Below are 21880 nucleotides of genomic sequence, written 5' to 3'. Positions count from 1 at the left end.
CATAGTTGCAAGCTAGTGTATATAAACATAATTCTTTTTGGAACTAACCACATGATAAACCATTCATGACATTATTTCATGCCAAATCATATACCGAATATACCATACACACATACTATGAAACTTCATTTTCACACATGAGCTTAAACCATGACCAATAATACACAAATATAAGCATCATTCATATTTCATCGTTTATCAGTTATAATCAAACATATGACCAATTATACACAAATCATTCATATATTTCCCAATTTTCCTCCACCTCCTCTCCATTCCTCATCCTTAATGTGTAGAACACATTTAAACAACATTATTCGTACTTTCACTATTTTCTTGTATGTAAAATTCAAGCTGTCTGTCTGAGTTAGAGTCACCAAATTATTTTTCTCGGAGCTACAGAACTCCAAATTAAGATCCGTAAATTTTCCCCAAAACTAGATTCACATATCTTCTTACCATAAAAAATTCAGAATTTTTAGTTTATCCAAATAGTACAGTTTATTCTTTAAATTTTCCCCTGTTTCGCTGTCTGACAGTTCTGACCTCTCTTCACTAAAAATTAATTATCTCATTGTACAGAATTCAGATGATGTTTCCATTTATTTCTTTTGAAAATAGACTCATTAAGGATTCTATTCATATAAACTATAACTCATAATTAATTTTGTACAATTTTTAACAATTTTCCAAAGTCAGAACAGGGGATTCTGAACTCATTCTGACTCGGTCTAACTAAACTTCAAATATCTCAAAATTTACAATTCCATTACTTACACCGTTTCTTCTATGAGAAACTAGACTCAACAAGATTTAATTTCATATTTTATTCATCCTATAATTAAATTCCCACAATTTTTGGTAATTTTTCAAATTTAGACTACTGCTGCTGTCCAAAACTGCTTTAGTGCAAAATGTTGGTTTCCATTTTGCCCCAAATTTCACAGTTTATACAATTCGGTCCTTTCTCAATTAACCCCTCAATTAATCTAATTTTCTCAATTAATACTTTACCTAGACATTATAAGTTGTTACACAACTATTGAAATTCAGAATTTCCACATATAACTCTATCTTCAAACTCTTTTACTATTAGGTCCCAAACATTCACTTTCTATTCAATTCTTTCAATAAAATCAGCATATGAACAATTTAAAGCTCTAATTCCATGCTAAATCATCATATACTTCCAGCACATATTCATAGCAACTTTCAACTTCTTTCATAGAATCAAAAACTAATGAATTCAACAAGTGGGTCTAGTTGTAAAAGTCACAAAAACATAAAATTTTCAAGAAATAATCAAGAATTGAACTTACCTGCAGTAAAAATGGGAAGAACCAGCTTAAGGAAACCCTTCTATGGTGTTTTTGCTAATGATAATGAGAAAAATAAAGAGAAATCTAGATAATTCCACATTGGTCCTAATTTTATTAAGTAAATTTTGCAATATTCCAATTTTGCCCTTAATTCTCCTTACTTTGTTGCTGATTTCAGGCCTTTGCCGTCCAGCCCAAATATACCTTGGGTCTATTTGCCTTTTAAGCCCTCTTCCTTTTATCATTTAAGCTATTTAATCATTTCCCATAATTTTGCATTTGTTACAATTTAGTCCTTTTTGTTCAATTAATTATCGGAACTTTAAAATTTCTTAACGAAACTTTAATACTAACTTTTTAACACTACATAAATATTTATAAAAATGTTTATGGCTCGGTTTAAAATCCCCGAGGTCTCGATACCTCATTTTCGATTCTAATTATTTTAATATTTATTTCTAGTGTACTATTCACTATTTCTAAAATTTTCCTAACTTCACATTTAACTTATACTCACTAAATTAATAATATTTTCTACCCATTTTTCAAATTTAGTGATCTCGAATCACCGTTCCGACACCTCTGAAAATTCAGGCCATTACATTTTTTCCTCGTCGGATTTGTGGTCCCAAAACCACTGTTCTGACTAGACCCAAAATTGGGCTGTTACACATCACCTAATTACCATTGAAGCAAATAAACGTACATGCCAAACTACTTAACAAGTTATCATTATCATGATCATTACCATCACACACACACACACACACACACACACACACACACACACACACACACACACACATATTCATGATATTCAAAATGTCAAACTCATCCAAAACATAATATTTGCAAAAACATAAGACTCCCTAGGTACATACCATTAATAACCAAAACATCACTAACACTTCGAGTTCGGGATTGCCGTTAGATGCTGATGTGACAATCTAACAAAAAAGAACTTAACTTGTGCACAAAAAAAAAACAAAATTGTACACTGAGTATAAATCAATGGTATTTCTATAATTCGAACATTATAACATAACATAAGTCATTTAAAATTCATAAGTTAAAAACAATGATGATATGCAATTAACATGTCAAATATACCATTTCTCACATTCCTTGTTCAAATCTAACACAATCCACTAATATATAGGCATAACAATTCACTTCATACATCATATAATATCTCAATCCATAAGATAGCACATTCTATCTCAATTTCCAAATTCATGTATTTAATGAACATAACTATCATTGTTTTAACTCATTTCATAAATAGATATTTCATCTTACATTTTTACTTTTATTTCATATCCATTTGCAATCTCAATATCAAATACCACATCTCATATTAGATTTTTTAATTTCATGGATTCAAGGACTTATTCATCATCATCATTTCAATTATGAATATTTATTTTTTACCATTTATCTCCTTATTAATTTGACTCAACTCGAACAGATACACGGATCCAATCAACACACCAGTTTGGCACCCAGTGCCTCATCGGATAAATCTGAAGTAAATAGTTTGCGTCTAGCGCTTATCAATAAGTTTGACACCCAGTGCCTCATCAGTATAACTGAAGTAATTTGGCATCCAGTGCCTCATCGACTCATAGTCGAAGTAACCCTGAACTCTTCCTATCCTAAGGCATGCCAACTATATCTGACTCTACCCGAACAATTAATAAGGTATTCATTACTCATTTCATTATCAATCAATAATCTCATTTAATCTGTATTTTCATCATGAATTTACTTATCTATTCATATGGAAGCATAAATCATCTCAATACGTATTCAATTACACATTTATATAAACATACACATTTTTCACATACATTCAATTTAGTCCTCCCTAACATTATCCAATTCAAATCAATCCAAAATAACTCATTATAACAAAGTGTCTCACCTTAAGTACTTACCATGCCCAAACAATTCAATATGTTGCAATTACAAAGTAGTTCGAATTATAGAAACACAAACCGTAAACTACAAGCTATTCGTCGACGATTTTTTCTTTTCCTTTCTTTTCCAAGGAACTTAGATCGACATTAGCTACAAATTAAGACAAGCATACAAAATTACCAATGTGCAAACAATTTCACATTCAATTGCTAATTTAAGTAACTTTTGCATTTAATTCAATTTAGTCCTTAAAACCAAGACTAACATAACTTTCAATTCTAACCTCTATTTTTCATGTCGATTTCACTATAGTCCTTATTGTACCTCCTATTTTTCATTTCTATCACAAATTTCAAAATTTATGCATTTTAGTCCCTATTGAACAAAATCATCAATTGACTTTACAATTTAGTCCCTTTTCAATTTTAAACTTAAAACCTATCAAATTAGCACTTAAAACTTCAACTATTCAATAATGGCAACTTCTAATATCTTTAACAGCACTGAAAAATACTACATAGGTCAACTAGCTTAAGCTCCCAGGATTCCAAAAACATAAAAATTTCAAGGAAATGACTAAATTGAACTAACCAATTTTGGAATTGAAACTAGAAAACCCCAAGCCATTTGCCCTTCTCCTTTATTTTTTTGGTTTCAATTTTGCATGAAGAAAGATGACAATATCTTTCTTTTCTTCCACCCACTTTTACTTAATGTTTTAGTTTATTTCATTTTAATCATTATTTTATACTTTAATTAAACTAAAATTTTATTACAAACATAATTAGAAATCGGCCGCTAAAGTTCTAAGGGTATAATTACTATATAAGCCCTTATTTTAAATTCTAATTATAAATCCTTAAGTAATTTACACTTTTATTACTTATGCGATTTGGTCTCTTAACTTTAATTAAGCACTAATTCAACAAAATTACTTGTCCGAAATTCAATTAACTTATAATATAATTTAGTAAATATTTAATAAATATATTTACGATCGGTTTCAAAAATAGGATTCGAAACCACATTTTTTGACACCATTGACTTTCGAGTCGTCACAGATTCTATAAGAATCTATAATGAGTTTAATTTTTTTTTAATTTATTGTATAAGAATGAATTGTGATACTTTAATGTAAGCTTAATTGAATGATTAATTTCGTCAATTGTATGCTAAATATTTGTTATTTGTATTACTGAAATTACATGCTTATATGATAGTAATTACATTGAATAATCAAAGTGACAAAACTATTTTATGAACTGAGAAAACCCTTGTAAGCTAGGTGGGAAACTAGTTAGATAGATATGGCATGCCATAGGATATCGTAGCAATATTGTCATATAGTACGAGTTATGTTTGTATAGAGTGTGGTTGAGTGGATAAATACTTGCATTATATGTGTCATAATAAATAACTGAACAATTGCATACGCACTTGATACCTTACTTGGAAAGATAGATAAATATTACTATATTATATTTCAATTTAAAGAGTAGAATGAAAACTTATTTGCCTATTTATGGAGTTATGCCTCGTATTTTTTGGCTTTTCTTCTCCCAATTAATTTTTATTTTTATTTTCTCACTTAAACTTTGATTAGTGTATGTTATTTTAATATTATTTGACCTCCAAATTTAGCCTATAAATTGGTCATTTTTCCACCTTAGAAAAATAAATCATTACACATTTAGGTATTAGCTTTTACAAGCTTTTAGAGAATATTGTGTTTACATTTTGAGGGATCTTATTTCAGTTTCAGGGTTTAATTTTATCTCTATCTTTTGTACTCTTTGTTTTTGCCATTTTAGTGAAGTTATCTTCGCCCATGGTTTTTTTATCCTCTTCAAAGAGGTTTTTCCACGTAAAATATTTGTTTTCGATCTTTTCAATTTCTTCGTTATTTTGCTTGTTTGTTGCTTAACCAGGTTTATCCCCAATAAACTGATATTAAAATCTAGTTTGATTTCTACAATCAACACGTTCAGAGATGGCAGTTATAAGATTTGATATTGATAAGTTTGATGGCATTACAAATTTCAATCTGTGGCAAGTTCGAATGACGAAAATTTTGATTCAAAACGATCTTGAAAAGGTCCTTACAAAGAAGAAAACTGCAAACAATGATAAATTAGAATGTGATAAGTTAGATAAAAAAGTTCTCTCCACAATTCAATTATGTCTAACAAATAATGTCTTGCATGAGGTTTTGATGGAGAAAATGACATTCACCTTATGGAAAATGTTAGAAACCCTCTACGTGACAAAAAGTCTCTAGCTAACTGATTAGTGTTGAAACAACGTCTATACACGTTCCGTATAGACAAAAGTAAGCACCTTAGAGGTCACTCAGTTAATTTATTACTCTTTTGAATGATTTAAAAAATGTTGAGGTTTAGATTGACGACGAAGATCAAGCTATGCTATTATTGTGCTCTTTACCCTCTTCATACAAGTCTTTCAGGGAACCCCTGATTTGTGGCAGAGATAATCTCTTATTCGAAGATGTGAAGGGTCACATGTTAAGTAAAGACAAAATTAACAATGAGTGTGGTTCAGATAGCAAGTCAGATAGGCAAGCCTCGATTTTGGTAGCATCAAGGAAACGAGACAAGAGATGTCGATATTGTAAGAAGTTAGGTCACGTCAAGACAGATTGTTACAAACTGCGAAATAAAAGGGTTGCTGAAAGCAACGAGGAAGATTTAGTTCGTGCTAATTTGGCCAATGACAAGGGTGATGATTTCTTATTGGTGTCAACAAGTGAAAGCTCCAAGCTTATGTCCGAGTGGATTCTAGATTCTAGGTGTTCTTTCCACATGTATCCCAACAGGAACTAGTTCTCCACATACAGTTCAATTGAATGTGGAGTTGTGCGCATGGGGAATGGTTTACCCAGTACGGTAACCGGTATTGGTACTATTCAGATCAGGATGCACGACGAGACAATTAGGGCATTGTCAGATGTCAAGCATGTGCCTGACTTAAAGAAAAATCTCATCTCCTTGGGAATTTTGAACTCGAAGGGTTGTAGAATTAATTTCGAGTCAAACAACATTAAGATATCCCGCAGGGCTCTTGTTTTGATGAAAGGGAAAAAAGACTGGCAGTCTTTATGTTCTGGAAGAATCAACGATGATTGGTGAAACAGGACATCCCTCCTCTGTTAAGGAGTCGAAGTCGACTCGTTTGAAGTGGAGGCAACTTGGTCATAGGAGGGAAAAAGGTATCACCGTTTCGTATAAGAGAGGTTCTCTTTTGGATATAGGTTTTGAAAAGATAGGGCATTGTGTTTGTGAAAATTAAACCCGAGTCAGTTTTGGTTTGGCAGTGCACAAGTCGAAGACTAGAAGACTTCCAGCTTCTAAGCACAATTTTGACTTCCAGCTTCTAAGAACAATTTTGACTCAGTCAATATCCTGCATAGTTCGAGATAAGCCCGTGGTAGACTTTAGCAAAGAAGGTGTTGTGGAAATACGAGTCAAGGTTTGTGGAGTTATGCCTCGTATTTTTTGGCTTTTCTTCTCCCAGTTAAATTATGTTTTTAGTTTTCCACTTAAACTCTGATTAGTGTAGGTTATTTTAATATTATTTGACCTACAAATTTAGCCTATAAAAAGGCCCTTTTTCCACCTTAGAAAAATAACTCATTACACATTTAGGTATTAGCTTTTATAAGCTTTCAGATAATTTTGTGTTTACGTTTTAAGGGTTCTTATTTCGGGTTTTGGGGTTTAATTTTATCTCCATCTTTTTTACTCTTCGTTTTTTATCGTTTTATTGAAATTATCTTTGCTCGTGGTTTATTACCCTTTTCAGAGGATTTTTCCACATAAAATATTTTTGTTCGATCTTTTCAATTTATCCGTATTTACTTGTTTGTTGCTTAACCGGGTTTATCCCAACACTATCTAAGATTGGTTTTCATCCATGTTTATTTGGGTGAAAGTATAAAAGAATTAATAAAGATGTTTAAACAGGTAGTTGATAGCTTAAAAGAAAATTAAACAGAAGAGTATAGTTATGAAAGACCTAAAGTCATATAATGTATTTATATAGCATAAAGAGGGTGAGTAAAGATAGTAAAAGTTCCAATATGCTTCCTTGTATAGCTAATGATAAATTTAAAGTACAAGGGATGTCAAGATAATTAGGGTTTAAGAAAGCAAGTTATAGTTAAAAGAGTACAATTTTATAAATATGTTTATCAAATGAATAAAAGTTAAATTAGTAAAGTGTAAAGACATAAGTTGTAAAATGGATTGAGTCTTAGTCACTAATTGTCTATTGGCTTAAATTGATAAGAAGTGTTGAAAAGGTTATTGTAATATATGGCAAATTTTGGCAAAAACTTAAAAAGAGAAAATAGATTGTAAGAGTACGTACAATTGGTGTAATAAAAGTTTGGATTAATGCTGAATTTCACCTTCGAGCTGTTTTTTCGTTTTGGTACATAATTTGCTTGAATTATCATTTCGTTACTATTTCTTTTGTAACGGTGTTAAAAGAAAAATCTGTTACCATATTGTATGTTGTGATTTATTAGATGTACCACGATGACGGTTTTTCTTATGTCATTACAAAAAAAAAGACTAAATCGAATAATGGAAGACAAAAAAAAATTGGTACCAAAATAAAAATAAATAAATATCGTTCAGAGCCAATTTGATAAAAGTTCAGTATGAGTTCTAAAAATTTCAATTGGACTCGAGGAAAATTGCTTAGCACTATGAGCTCTTGAAGCTCGATGCATAGTTATTGTTGTCACGCACAGTTGTAGCAAAGATTCGATTTGCAGTTCTTTGAAGTTTAAATGGGTAGAAAATTTAGTTATGGAAGTTTTCTAATTTTTTTTCTTTACCATTAATTACAATCTTGTAATAAATTAATTATTTAAAAAATAATAATATACCTCATCGGTCTATTACCTCTCTCTCTTTTTTTCCTAATAAAAAAGTGTAAAAATTAATTTAATTTTACGGATACTTTCCCGTAAAATTATGAAAATATATTATAAATTGCAATGTAAATGGATTCTTTTCTTTCGAAGTTTTAAAGGTTGTTTTCTTTTCGGTATATATGTGTGTTGAAAGTTTTGAAGTTTCAAGTGGTATGATTCATTCATCAACTGGTAAAATAAATTAGCCATTATAATATCACTCATGAACCATACTAATCTACATGAACATCATGGAGTCAAAAAAAATGGGGGGAAAAGAAACTATATTAACAGCTCCACCCATATTCTACTCCGAAAATGATAAACTAGTAGCAAAAAAGCAGGGTACAGCTGATAATTTAAATAACTAGCAAAAATGAAAAACTAGGCTTTCCAGGATTCTAGAGTGGGAAAGCAGGGAAAACTGTTGGGATCTAAGGTAGCTTCAGCAGAAGCTATACCGTCTGAAGACCGTAATGGAACTAAGCTGGACCCGGAAACAGCTCCTGAAGATGGCTGCTGCTGATCCAACAAAAAGGCTGATGTGTCGAGCGTAGGCAGGCATCCGGGTCTTTGAGGCTCGGGCTTCAGGATCGGACTCAAAGACATCTGCGCGTTACAAAAGCGGACTCCAGTCACCTGTTGCACCATCTGCCTGAAATTGGCCGGATCCGCCTTTATGAAAGTGGTTTGAGAGAACTTGGAGGCACGAGACTTGCGTTTGGACTTGGAGACTTTTCCAGTGGGAAGGGGCTTGAGTAGTGTCCGCTGACGTTTAACAGTGGTTTCAGGGTCAGAGCCTGAAACGTTTGACCCGCTGGGGGTAGGAGTAGGCGTCGGTAAGGGGTTAGAGTTGACAAGGCCGAAGAGCGGGGAAAGAGAATGCGAATCAGAGTTAGAGAAGGAAGTAGAGAAGGAGTACTGGAGTGCCCTGGTAAGAGCTTCGGCTTCGGAGAGCCAAGAATCAGCAAAGCTGGGACGAAACGCCCACGATTCAATGTTGGCCAAGTTTTCCGATGATGATGATGCCATCTACTGCAAGTTCAGTGAAACTATAGATCTCTCTGCTTTTTTGCTATGTCCAGATGGAAAGTTGTAAAAGAAAGAAAATCAAAAGGAAGGAACCATCCAGTAGTTGTGATTGGTCATGTTATGGAATTATATTTTAATTTAGGTGAGACCAAAAAAGAGACAAAGCGATTGGGAAGAGCATAAGAAAGAAAAGAGAGGAAGAGAGGTGGAAACGGGGGGGGAAAGAGGAGACTTTTAAGGAAGCTTTAAATAGGGCGGTGGGGGGTAGGGGGGAAGAAACCGCGTCGTAATGACAGAGGGACAGGCGTCATATTTTCTCGTACGGGAATCGACCGAACGTACTACTTAGCTAATCTAATCTAACCATGGTTTATTATTATTACATTCTTTTTTCTTTTTTTTTTTTTGAGTTTTGAGTTTGACTCAACGAGTGCAATGGCTTTCATCTACTTATTCTGCAGGTTTGACTGTCAAGGCTGCGTCTTTCGGCGTCCACTCTTACGCGTAAACTCCACTTTTTTATTATTTATTTATTTATTTATGATAGATTTGTCAAGTTTTTTTTTTTAGTTCGAAGTATAGTCAAAAGCGATAAAAATAAATATTAGGTCAACAAATTATTTTGGAAAAAATTTAGCTCTTTTTATTTAAATAAAATAAAAATATTTTTTTACTCCTATAATATATTTTTTATCAAAATAAAATGAATGCTATAATATTTGATTTTTTTTAACACCTAAATCATCAAATGAAATGACAATTTTAAGATTTCAATCATCAAATTGTCACTTAAGATGGAGATTTAAAAAAAAGTAATATTAGTTTATTTTTGTGATGAAAGATTATGTCGATTTGGGGGATAATATGGGAGGTGTCGAAAGAGGAATGGATAAAGGTGAATACTGATGCAACAGTGTGAGTTGGCTCATTTGTTGTTGTGGTGGGGGATGATGGAGGACGATGGCTTTGGGGGTTCTTCCGTAAGTTAGGGATCTATCCGATGCAAAGCTGAGTTATGAGAGACATTTGAGGGAGTTAGACTAGCATGAGAGAAGGGAGTTAAGAAAATTGTCTTAGAGATGGATTGTATAAAGGTAATTAATCTGTTAATTGGTCAGACTCGAGATTAGAACTTGTTAGGAGGAAGATTGAGGATTTATTGGAGCGAAACTTAATACTTGAGATTAGAACATGTATCAAGACCAAAAAACAGAGTAGTGGACGGTATGGCCAAACTTGACATGAGAATGAATGTGGAATGAAAAGTCTTTGATGAATTTTGCTGGGCGTTGCATAGCGTTATGGAGTTTGAGGCTTCCAATCCAATAACAAGTTAAGACAAACAAGTTTTGTTTTGCTTTAAAATTTTCCTTTTGAACAAAAAAATTTATGTGGAAGTTAAAATAGCATAAATGTAAAATAATAATAATTCAAAAAATTGGAGCTCTCAAAACCTCTTTAAAACTTTAAACTACACCTCTAAAAAATCATAAATAATTTTTAAACTTCAAAATCTAAAACTACTTACCATTCTAGCAAAAACCACTTAAATAAGAAATTACTTATTGTCTTATTAATTTTTCGAATTTTTATGTATGGTTTATTATGATAGGTTTATTTTAAAATATTAAGTCCTTTTATTATATTTTTAAGAGTATTATGTTTTGATTAATTTTTTGAAGTAATGTGGTTTTTTTATGAATATAATTGTTTGACATGTTTATTGAGTTTTGTGAAAAGTATTATTTTGTAGTAATTAGAATGACAAATATATATTAATGATATGTTATTTTCGACCACACCTAGGACGATAAATAAATATTTTAAATAAGCGTAAAGTGTGTTATATTAGTTTTTGTATATATTAGCATGATTTTGTATTCATTTAGTCATGTTTAGTAAATGACAAATAGGTCCATTCTTAACATTTTGGGACTCTAAGCGAAACAATAAATTAGAGTCCCTTTTAAAAAAAATTATAAAATGTAATACAATAAAATAAAAACATATACTACTAATAAAATAAAAAATTGGGGCCCTTTTTATTTTATTATTTTCTGTCTATAATGAAGTGTCAATCAAAAGATTTAAAATATTGAAGATTTTTTTTCCACGTTAAAAGCTGAAGAATATTTTTGAGCCCCTTCCAACCTTGAGCCCTAGGCGGCCGTATTCCCAAACTACTCCAGGGTCGAGCCTTCAATGACACAGTATTAAGTTGCAAGTTTTACGCTTTTGATGTTTAATTTAATTAGATGATACAATAAATATAATCTATTGAAAGTAACTGTTATATTAATTTGATTGGTGAATTGTTAGGGTTTCAATTTTTAGACATTGAAAGTAGCATAATATATTGTTAGAAATTGAAAATAATATAACCTTAAGCAATAGTTGAAAATGTGTGCAATATTTTAATTGAAATTGATCTCTGACTATACCATTCGAGTAATTTAATTGTGCAGCTTCAAGACCAAATTCGTTAGTTCGATGTTGGTTATGTTTTTGAATTGAGTCATCAGGTTGGTGTAAGGTTTAGTAGGAGTGCTAAAATTGATGAAATAAAAAGAAAGATTGGGTCCAAATTAGCTCAACATTCCGGGAGGGTGTTGTTAAAACTATTTTAAAAATTGCCAATGCCATTCAATCCTCGTATGTATAACTTCATGAGTACCTTCGTGTCGCGGAGTTGTATGCAAAGTTATATGGTCATCCTAGAACCGAGAAACCTATTCTACCGTCATCCACATGTGTTGTTCAAGATGTTATCCCAATAAATTCACATAATCGAATTCAAGCAAAACGTACTTTGATGTACCAAAATCGTCCGTGTAACACCCCTAACCCGTATCCGTCGTTAAATTAGGGTTAGGAGGCATTACTAAACATAACACAACTCCAAACAGACATTCATTAAAGTTCAATAATTTTAACAATTACATATGATAATTAGAGCCTAAAATTAAATATGTAAATTTTAAATTTTCCCTTCTAACCATTTAAAGTAAACAAAGACATTACAAACTAACAAATCCATAAGTAAATAAACCATATTAGTATGGCTATTATATTCATATACACCATTACAAAATACGACCTTCAACACATTTATCTAGTCTGTACATGCCATAGTTAGAATTTAAACATTTTAAATACCGAGACTACAGATAGGGTGATGAACTTGCTGACGATCCTCGAGCTTGAGGCTTGATCTTTAAAACTATAAAACAGAAAGACATAAACAAATGAAGTAAGCTTTTATAGCTTTGTAAGTCTATAGTAAACCAAAAATATTTAATATTAAAACATTACATAAATATCAAATAATTTCCTGATTCCATAAATATACAGCGTAACCTTCACATATCCCATTATATAATACTTAGAATTAAATATACATACACATGAAGTGTGTATAACCGAATACTTATTTATATACATATATATTCAATAACTATCAATATCGAATATACATATGTGCTTATACAAATACATGTAAATGTCAATCTAATATAATAGAACACTTCTTTACCTGTCAAATTACATATCACTAAACTCATAGAAACTTAATAATAATTATATATACGAAATGCATATATATATATATATATATATATATATATATATATGCTTAACAAATATAAAGACTGAGTGGGTACATGTATTTATTATAAGCATATAACTAAAGGTATATGTGAACTTACCCTGTACATATACTTGAATATAAATATGGATACATTAATCACATTTCACAACCCATCACACGTATTTGTATATTAATCTTTTTTTTACCTAACTCATACTTAAACATGATAAGCCGAATGCTTTCTTGATCAACAATTACTTGCAAACAATAACTATACATATTTAAGTTCCCATATACGCAATAGTATATTTCCTCAATTTCTTATGCCAAATACACATACATTAACACGTATATATATAACTTCCAATTCCATTAACAAATGCATAGATATATATACATAAATTTTTCAACTACTTATGCCAAATAAAAACACAAACTCCTTCAAATACTTAAGTCTGCACAACTTACACATTTTTAAATAAGTTCACCGGCAACTAGCCTGCAAGGTTTTAAAAAAAAAAAACCTGATTCAATTCACCAACAATTAGCCTGCTAGACTTAAAGTCCGAATTATTTCACCGGCCTTAAACCTGCTAGACTTTAAGTCTGAATTATATCACCGGCCTTAAGCCTGCTAGATTTTAAGGCTGAATTATATCACCAGCCTTAAGCCTGCTAGACTTTATGTTTGAATTATATCACCGGCCTTAAACCTGCTAGACTTTAAGTCTGAAAATTTCAATTTCACATATACAAAATATTTCCTCAAATAATTCTTTATAATAAACACATGTTCATTGTAGTTCATGTCCAATCAAATAAAAGTTTATAAATCATGTCTTCAATTCAATTCAAACACTTATAAATATTTATATATTATTACTTAACTAAATTCAATACAAGAACTTAACATATATTTATGTATATATATATACATCTATTCGAAAATAACTTTTACATGTATATTCATACATATGCAAGACTACCCATATATATATTTAACATTCACAACTTGAAATATGTTCAAGACCTATTCAAACATTTATACGTATATGTTTCAACTCATATATATATATACTTATTTGAAATTATCTATGCAAATGCAATATACATACTTTTAATCAAACTCAAAGATTATACATGAATGTACATATATATTCAATTTTGTGTTTACATTTATAATCCTCATATCATCAAATATTTTCAATAACATAAACATATAGATACATATTTAATATTCAAGCAATGTATATATATTTATCTATATACCATTCGTACTTACATTTAATTCAAAGACTTATATAGGCATATATTCATATATTCGAATATAGTATATACATATATACCATTTATATTTCAAACTTATTCAATCAAATTATTTTTAATTATAGCTTAACAAAAATACAATAGATATACATACATATATACTGATTTAAATACGTTAATAACTAGTAGACTTACCTCAGATAGTGAAAAATCGAAACCGGACGACTAGTCGACGACTTTAGTTTTTCCCCGATCCAACTCCGATTTCTTTGGTTCTTGATCTAAATATATTCAAATTGAGCTAGTTTAAATCTTATTATATTAAATTTAATCCAAAAACATATAAATGGGCAAATTACCATTTTACCCCTGACATTTACACTTTTTGCAATTTAGTCCATATTGCATAAAACACAAAATACACAAAATTTGTCTACAATATACAAGGTCCAAATATCCCTAGTGTTCATACAAGTCCACATAATTCATTTATTTCACATTTTAGCCCCTCAAAAATTTAATTTCACAAATTAGTCCTAATTACTCAATTTCACCAAAAATTCAAAGATAAAATTGTTAATCTTTCACTTATCTTTCATATTTCATCACCAACTATCACAAAGCTCAAGAATTCATCAATGGCATATCACAAAATTAACACCAATTCTAAAAATTAAAACATGGGTCTTGTAGTATACAAAGCAATGATATTAAAAACGTAAAAATTATCAAAAACCGAACAAAGAACTAACCTTTATTTGAGCTCATCAATGGCCGAATATAGCTAGGTTACTCTTTTTCTCTTATTTCAAATTCGGCAATAGAAGGAAGATGATGATGAATTTATTTTTCTTTTGTTTTAATTAACCTATATTAACATGTATTTTAATTTACTATTTTAACCTTATTTGAATAAATTATAAAACACATAATACAAGGGCAATGGTCACCCGCTATCTAATTTATGGGCTAATTTCTTCTTAACTCCTCCCATTTAAAAAGACAAGAACAATTGGGTGCTTTTAAATTTAACCCCTAAATTTTATTTTACGCGAGTAAGCCCTTTTTATCAAATTGAACCCTCGAACAATTAAATTTTTGTACAAAATTTTTACACATAGTAATTCACTCATTATAAATGCCAAAAATAATTTTAAAATATATTTCTAACTCGAATTTGTGGTCCCGAAACCACTTTATCCGATTAGAGTCAAAATCGGGCTGTTACAGTCTATGCCTAGACGACCATCTGCATACAGGCATGACTTTGATCTGAATATTGACTTGGTAGTCCTAATGATTATAATGTGACATTGTCATCAGGTGGTAACCTTTACTGTAACCCAACCCAGAATATGTCTTACGAGATCCAACTATTGGTAGTTGGTTTTCCAGCCCTCATCGTCTTCCTTCTTCTTCTTCTTTATTCTTTGTTATAAAGTTGTTTCTTATTTCTTGTCTTTTTTTTTGTCATCCTTCAAAATAGCCACTGATCCTTCGAGATTTCAAGTGAATGGTGCTATAGTGGAAAGAGAATAACGATTATACACCACAGCCGTAGAAGATATGACAACCATGTTGATGTTGCAATGTCTAAAATTGCATCACTATTAATACGACTCGATTCCATCAAGATCACATTGAATGAATGATGTTATTACCGACTGTAAGTCTTGTAAATTGTCATTATTAAATTGTCAAGACTATTACTAATACAACTCGGTTTCATCAGGATTACATCATTATTAACTACATTATTTATAATGCATATATGCTTTCATTTTTCCAACATCGTCTTGTAAGTCTCCAAGAACTCTCCATTTGATTCTATATCAGAGTCACTATCAGCTTCTGAATCAGTTACAGTTGGATTATTGAAAAAAGTGGTGATAGCAATATAGTTGCTAACATGCTCATCGTCCTTATTTGAACTGCTAGAAGAGCCTTCATCACTCCAAGTAACACAAAAAGCTTTTTTTGTTCTTGAGTGTATTAACACACTCTACTTGAATTTGTCTAAAGCCATGACATACATGACATTGTATACCTTTCTTCTTTTCTCCGATGGATTCATCATTGATCACTACACCTTTGCTTTTGCTTTTAGAGAAGTTTTTTGCAACATCAGACTTCTTGTTCCTTCTAGATATGTGTAAGCAAAGCCATCTACTTTCGGAGTTATTCAATAGCAGCATTATCACCGGTTACAACTAAAGTTGCAACTTGAAATGCTATATTATTCTCACCTTTATATATGTTCTTATGTTCTTCCTAGATTCATCAAGGTTCATTTCAAATATTTGTAATGACCCTACGTGTTCATCAATGCACATACTGTCGAAACCGTTTTTTTGAAAAGGGGAATCAACTTTTAAAAATGAAAAGTACGAGTCACCACCGATCTTTTATTAAGGTGTGACCGGTTCACCATTAAAATGATTTTAGGTCTGCGCATTTTGAGAAAACAGGTTCGGGAGTCGGTTACGCACGAGGAAGGGTTAGCACCCTCGTGACGCCCAAAATTGGTACCGAATTGATTGTTTAATGTCTTAATATTGAAATTTTGAAAAGATTTTAAAATACGATCCTTTGAAAAGAAAATTTGGGTAAAATGAATTGGATGGTAAGGATCACTTATTTCGAAGAATTAAATTGTCACATTCAGTGAGTTAGAGTGCGACATTTTAAATCCTCAAAATTAAGTTTATCTCTTGACCTTTAAAACTTATGCATTTTGAGAAGGGTATTTGATTATTTGGGTCAAATGAGAAAATCAAAACCCAATAAGTTAGGGCTCGATTTCACAAAATTCCTTAATATCGAATATTGCCTTTATTTTCATTTATTAGAAAAATCATCGTCTCGAGAGAACAATATGTCATATCCAATACGTTAGGACACCACATATCGAATTCTCGAGAATGAGCTTTTTATTTATGTTAATTAAAAGGAATATTAAGTCTCTTAGATCCCGAGGAAGATTGGAATCCAGTGAGTTAGGACACAATCTTTTTGAGGATCACAAATCCCGAGTGTCGCGTTATTATTTTTTAAAAAAACTTTTTGAATAAAAAAGCTCTCGATACTTGAATGATATTAAACATAATCTTTTAAACAAATAAAACAATCAAATAATAACATACAACGCGGAATGGTGATTCATTAATTAAAATGTACGCGAATGAACGACAAAGAAGTGATAGATATGAGCAAACAATACAATACACGTAAGAGCAATTATCTCACATCACATACAAATAATAGCTTTAATATTCAAAAGCTAATGAACTAAAACTAATCTTAAACGAAGTTCCAAGCAAATTAATACAAAAAAATGCAACAAGTTTTGAAAAATAAACAATAACATGAAAGAAAGGAAATTATATATTAGAATAAATTTAAAATAAATAATATATATAAAATTTGAAATAAATTTTAATACGATTAAAAATAAATACTGCATAAAATAATAGTATCCAAATAAATTTTAAAGTAAATATTATATAAAATAAATCAAAACACATTAAATAATATACATATATTAATTTAAATGAGTAATGCATAAGGATTGAAAAACTTCATATAATGGTATATGTATAATAGTACGTATAAAAGGTTGGAATAAATAAAGTATAATGGAGTATTTCAAATGAAATAAATTATGTATGAAATAAGTGGAAATAATATAATAACATGTAATCGATAATATATTATGTCGAATAAAATAACACATTATAAAATTATAATAATAATATAACTAAAACTCAAAATGATAATATATGTAATAAAATAATGCACAAAAACATAAATGAAAATATGACCGAATGTACTAATAATAATAATAATAATATAATTAATGAATTAATAAAAAAAACAAATGTCAAAAAGGTTAAATCGCAATTAAGTCTAAATTAACAAGAAATTAATGTAATTAAAACAAAGCCGGGGACTATATCGCAACGCGCGAATTATATGGGGGCGAGTGGGAAATATTCCCTCCCTTCCAAAACGCAACGTTTTATGCGAAGGACTAAAGTGAAACAAAAAAACTAAAAAGCAGGGCAAAATTTAAAGGAAATAAAAAGATCTATTTAAACACGCTATAAAAATTAAGGGACCATTTGCGCAAATATCCCTCTCCATGCCAGAACACGCGGATCTATCGGTGTCTGGGTCGGGTCATCGGTTTTGGTCCAATACGGCACCGTTTTGGTGCCATCGAAGCAAGGCCCAAACGGGGCCGTTTCACTAATATAAATGCCATAAAAACCCTAAATCATTAGTCCCCCTAACCACTTTAGACCCGAATCATTCCCCTCTGCCGCCTCCGAATGTGAAACCCCTCCGGTCTCAATTTGAACGGAGCGAACAGGGCTTCATCGACGTCCATGCGAAGGTGAGATCCTCGCCTTTTCCTTGTTTATTTCAAGTATATCCTAAAAAGAAACCAGAACAGAACGATAGATAAAGAAAAAAAACTTTAAAAAGAAATCACCTTCCAAAAACTCAGCTTTTGTTTTTCTAATTTTTCTATTGATATTCTGTGTGTGTATAACCCCTTTACAGTGTTGAAAAAATGGCTTTATATCGCCAAAAATAAAAATGAAAGTTACAAAAGAAAGTCCTTTTTTTTCTTCTCTTTTTTTTGTTATTTTCTGCTATTTTTTTTCTTTCTATTAGCTAGCCCCATTTGTTTTCTGCTTTGTTGTTCTTTTGTTGTAGGTACACGCTCGAATGGGGCGTACAGAGGCGCGGTAACATGGAAAGGACGTGTGGTGGTATGGCTCAGCTGGGTACAGGGGCTGGTTACGCGCGAAAGGTTTGGTACGTGGCTAGCGGCGGCTGAGGCAGATAGTTGTTTTAGGGTTTTGTTTTGAAAATGTTTTAGGGCTAGGTTGGGCTGGATTAGGCTAAAAATGATTTGGGCCAGATATCAGGCCACTGTAATTGGGTCTGGTGAATTTTGTAATTTGGACTGTTTATTGGACTGTTTAGTTTTGATAATTTTGTTTTTATTTATAAAATTGGGCCGGGCAAATTGGGCCTATTACACATACTATTTATATCTTTGGCCTTTTCAATTGTAGCCACTTTGATGGCAAATCTCTTTCCTAGTGATCTAAGGACTTTTTTAACCAACTTTAGGCTTGAGTATTCATCACCAAGTGCAAAATGCTTGATTTCATAGATTACATAACTTGGCATAAAACTCAATAAGAGCCTCACTTTCCTGCATTTTGAGTGTTTTAAATTTGGTGGCCAGCATCAGTAGCTTCAATTGCTTCACTGCTTTGGTTTGTTTATGGGCAATTTTAAGAATATCTCAGACCTCTTTTATTTTTTTACACTTGGAGATCCTTTTGAATTCTTGATCATTGTTCAAAGGTGGCAACACAGCGGCAATATGATAGAAACCATGCAAGACAGTTGTAGCATGCAAAGGACCTGGAACACAGTTGAAACATGCTAATGTCCATGGTGTAATTCGATTGTAAAGCCTTTTTTGCATAGTTGACTTTTTGCTAGGTTATGTTGTAATCATTTGTATTTTGTTCAGCTAAGGTTTAATTGTGTGCTTAGCTGATTTGTTAGTCACTTAGGTTGTCATTATGTTGATGTAATACTTTAGATACTTGAACAAGCAAGCCCTGTTTTCTTTCTATGTAATTTGAACTACTTATGTATGTAACCAAGTACTTATTCAAGTAATGAAGTTAATCTTTGTTCATTCTCATCAAAAACCTTTTTTTGCTTCTGTTTTAATCTTTCAAACACAAAATATTCATTTTGTTCATGTGCTGTTGATCGAATAACCCGACAAATGGTATCGAGAGCTTGTTATCTTTGAGGGCCTCTTATTGTGTGATGTTCTTGTGGGTGACTCATGCTTGAAAGAGAAGAAAAATGAGCTACCTTTGTTGACTTGTTTGGAAGCTGCGTGAATATGAGTTTTTCACCATTACCTCCACCTATTTTTGTAGGTGAAAGCTACAACATTTGGGTTGTGAAGATGAAAACATATCTACAGTCTCATGACCTGTGGAACGTTGTTCAAAATGACACAGAGCCACCACCTTTGAGAGCTAATCCAACAATAGCTCAAATCATGCAGCACAATGAAAACTGTGCCAAGAAGTATAAGGTTATGTCATGCATTCAAAATGGAGTTTCAGATGTGATTTTCATAAGGATAATGGCTTGTAACACTCCAAAGTAGGCCTGGGACAAACTCAAAGAAGAGTTTCAATGGTCAAACAAGACCAAGCAACAACAGTTGATCAACTTGAGAAGGGACTTTGAAAATTTGAGAATGAAAGACTCAGAAACCATCAAGCAGTATGCTGACAGAATTATGGCCACTGTCAACAACATAAGACTTTTTGGGGATGAGTTTAGTGACCAAAGGGTAGTTGAGAAAGTCATAACAATTTTACCAAAGAAGTATGAATCAAATATTTCTTCTTTGGAGGACTCGAGGGACCTATCAGTCATTCCCTTGACAGAGCTGATAAATGTTCTCTATGCACAAAAGTAGAGAATAACAAACAGAATGGAAGAGCATTCTAAGGGAGCTTTTCAGGCCAGAAGCAGAGAAAGCTAAAGCTCGAGCTCAAATTACAAAGGCAAGAAGCCTTGGACAGAGAAGAAAGAAAAAGAGAAGAAGGAAGCTGCCAAGAAGAAGTTTCCACCTTGTGCTCATTGCAAGAAGACCACTCACCTTGAAAATACTGCTGGTACAGGTTGGATATTCAGTGCAGAGGCTGTAAACAGCTTGGCCACATTGAAAAGGTGTGCAAAAATAAGCCAAAAGCACAGTAACAAAACCTGAATCAAGCTCAGGCTGCTGTGGATGTTAAAGGACAAGAAGAGCATGTCTTTACAGCTTCTTGTTTTGCAAGCTTCAGCAAGGTCAGCAAGATTTGGTTGATTAACAGTAGATGTACAGACCACATGGCCTCAGATGAAAGCATGTTCAATGAGCTAGATATCGCTTTTGTGTCCAAAGTTAGAATTGGGAATGGTGAGCTTCTCATGGCCAAAGGCAACGGCAAGGTTGTGATTGCCTCCAAGTTAGGTAACAAAACCATTTCTGAGGTTCTTTATGTACCTAACATTGATCAAAATTTGCTGAGTGTTGGTCAACTACTGGAAAAGGGCTACTCTCTCTTTTTTGAAGGGAAAACCTGTATGATTAAAGATGCTACTGACCAAGTGTTGATAATAGTAGATATGCACGATAGAACTTTTATTGTAGATGTGAATCCAGCTGCAAGCAAAGGCACATATAGCTCAAGCTATGGAAGCAAGCTTGTGGCATAGGAGGCTGGGGCATGTGAACTATAATTCACTTAGCCAGTTGCAAAAAATGAATTTGGTTGAAGACATGTCCAAGTTTGAGCCAAAGAAGAAAGTGTGTGAGGTCTGTCAGCTTGGCAAGCAGACCAGACTGCCTTTTCCAGTCAACAAAGCATGGAGAGCCCAAGAGAGGCTCCAACTGGTTCATACAGACATTTGTGGACCTATGAAGACCTCCTCCTTAAATGGCAGCAAGTATTTTGCTCTATTCATTGATGACTACACCAGGTTCTGCTGGGTAAGCTTCTTGAAACAAAAGTCAGATGTTGCTAACTTCTTTTGCAAATTTAAGGCTTTGGCTGAGAACCAAGCCAGTTGTAAGCTTAAATGCTTAAGGTCAGATAATGGAACTGAGTATGTGTCTTAGAGGTTCCAAAAGATCTGTGATGAAGCTGGGATTCTGACTACCATTTACACACCACAGCAAGACGGTGTTTGTCAAAAGGAAGAATAGGACTGTCC

The 21880-nt window shown here is 32.1% G+C and overlaps 2 protein-coding genes across 2 annotated transcripts; one reads left to right on the top strand and one right to left on the bottom strand.

Moving 5' to 3' along the window:
- Positions 1 to 8368: 8368 nt before the first annotated feature.
- On the bottom strand, positions 8369 to 9440 carry LOC105786199 (calmodulin-binding protein 25). The gene has a single exon (XM_012612539.2). The coding sequence runs from the start codon at positions 9208 to 9210 to the stop codon at positions 8563 to 8565; it is 648 nt and encodes a 215-aa protein (XP_012467993.1). The 5' UTR covers positions 9211 to 9440; the 3' UTR covers positions 8369 to 8562.
- A 10566-nt stretch (positions 9441 to 20006) lies between these two features.
- On the top strand, positions 20007 to 21382 carry LOC105787094 (uncharacterized). The gene is made up of 4 exons (XM_012613541.1): positions 20007 to 20204; positions 20280 to 20593; positions 20643 to 20802; positions 20903 to 21382. Exons 1-4 carry the CDS (start codon positions 20007 to 20009, stop codon positions 21380 to 21382), a joined length of 1152 nt encoding a protein of 383 aa, XP_012468995.1.
- The last annotated feature ends 498 nt before the right edge of the window (positions 21383 to 21880 follow it).

The sequence above is a fragment of the Gossypium raimondii genome, chromosome 1, assembly GCF_025698545.1.
Source record: "Gossypium raimondii isolate GPD5lz chromosome 1, ASM2569854v1, whole genome shotgun sequence".
Taxonomy (NCBI): domain Eukaryota; kingdom Viridiplantae; phylum Streptophyta; class Magnoliopsida; order Malvales; family Malvaceae; genus Gossypium; species Gossypium raimondii.
This window is presented reverse-complemented; position numbering and strand designations above follow the sequence as displayed.

Excerpts from the sequence above, each read along its gene's own strand:
- LOC105786199 (XM_012612539.2), bottom strand. The coding sequence starts at position 9,210 with ATGGCATCATCATCATCGGAAAACTTGGCCAACATTGAATCGTGGGCG.
- LOC105787094 (XM_012613541.1), top strand. The coding sequence starts at position 20,007 with ATGAGTTTTTCACCATTACCTCCACCTATTTTTGTAGGTGAAAGCTAC. Across the intron at positions 20,205-20,279 it reads ACTGTGCCAAGAAGTATAAG|GCCTGGGACAAACTCAAAGA; the intron begins GTTATGTCATGC and ends ACTCCAAAGTAG. Across the intron at positions 20,594-20,642 it reads AATGTTCTCTATGCACAAAA|GCCAGAAGCAGAGAAAGCTA; the intron begins GTAGAGAATAAC and ends GGAGCTTTTCAG.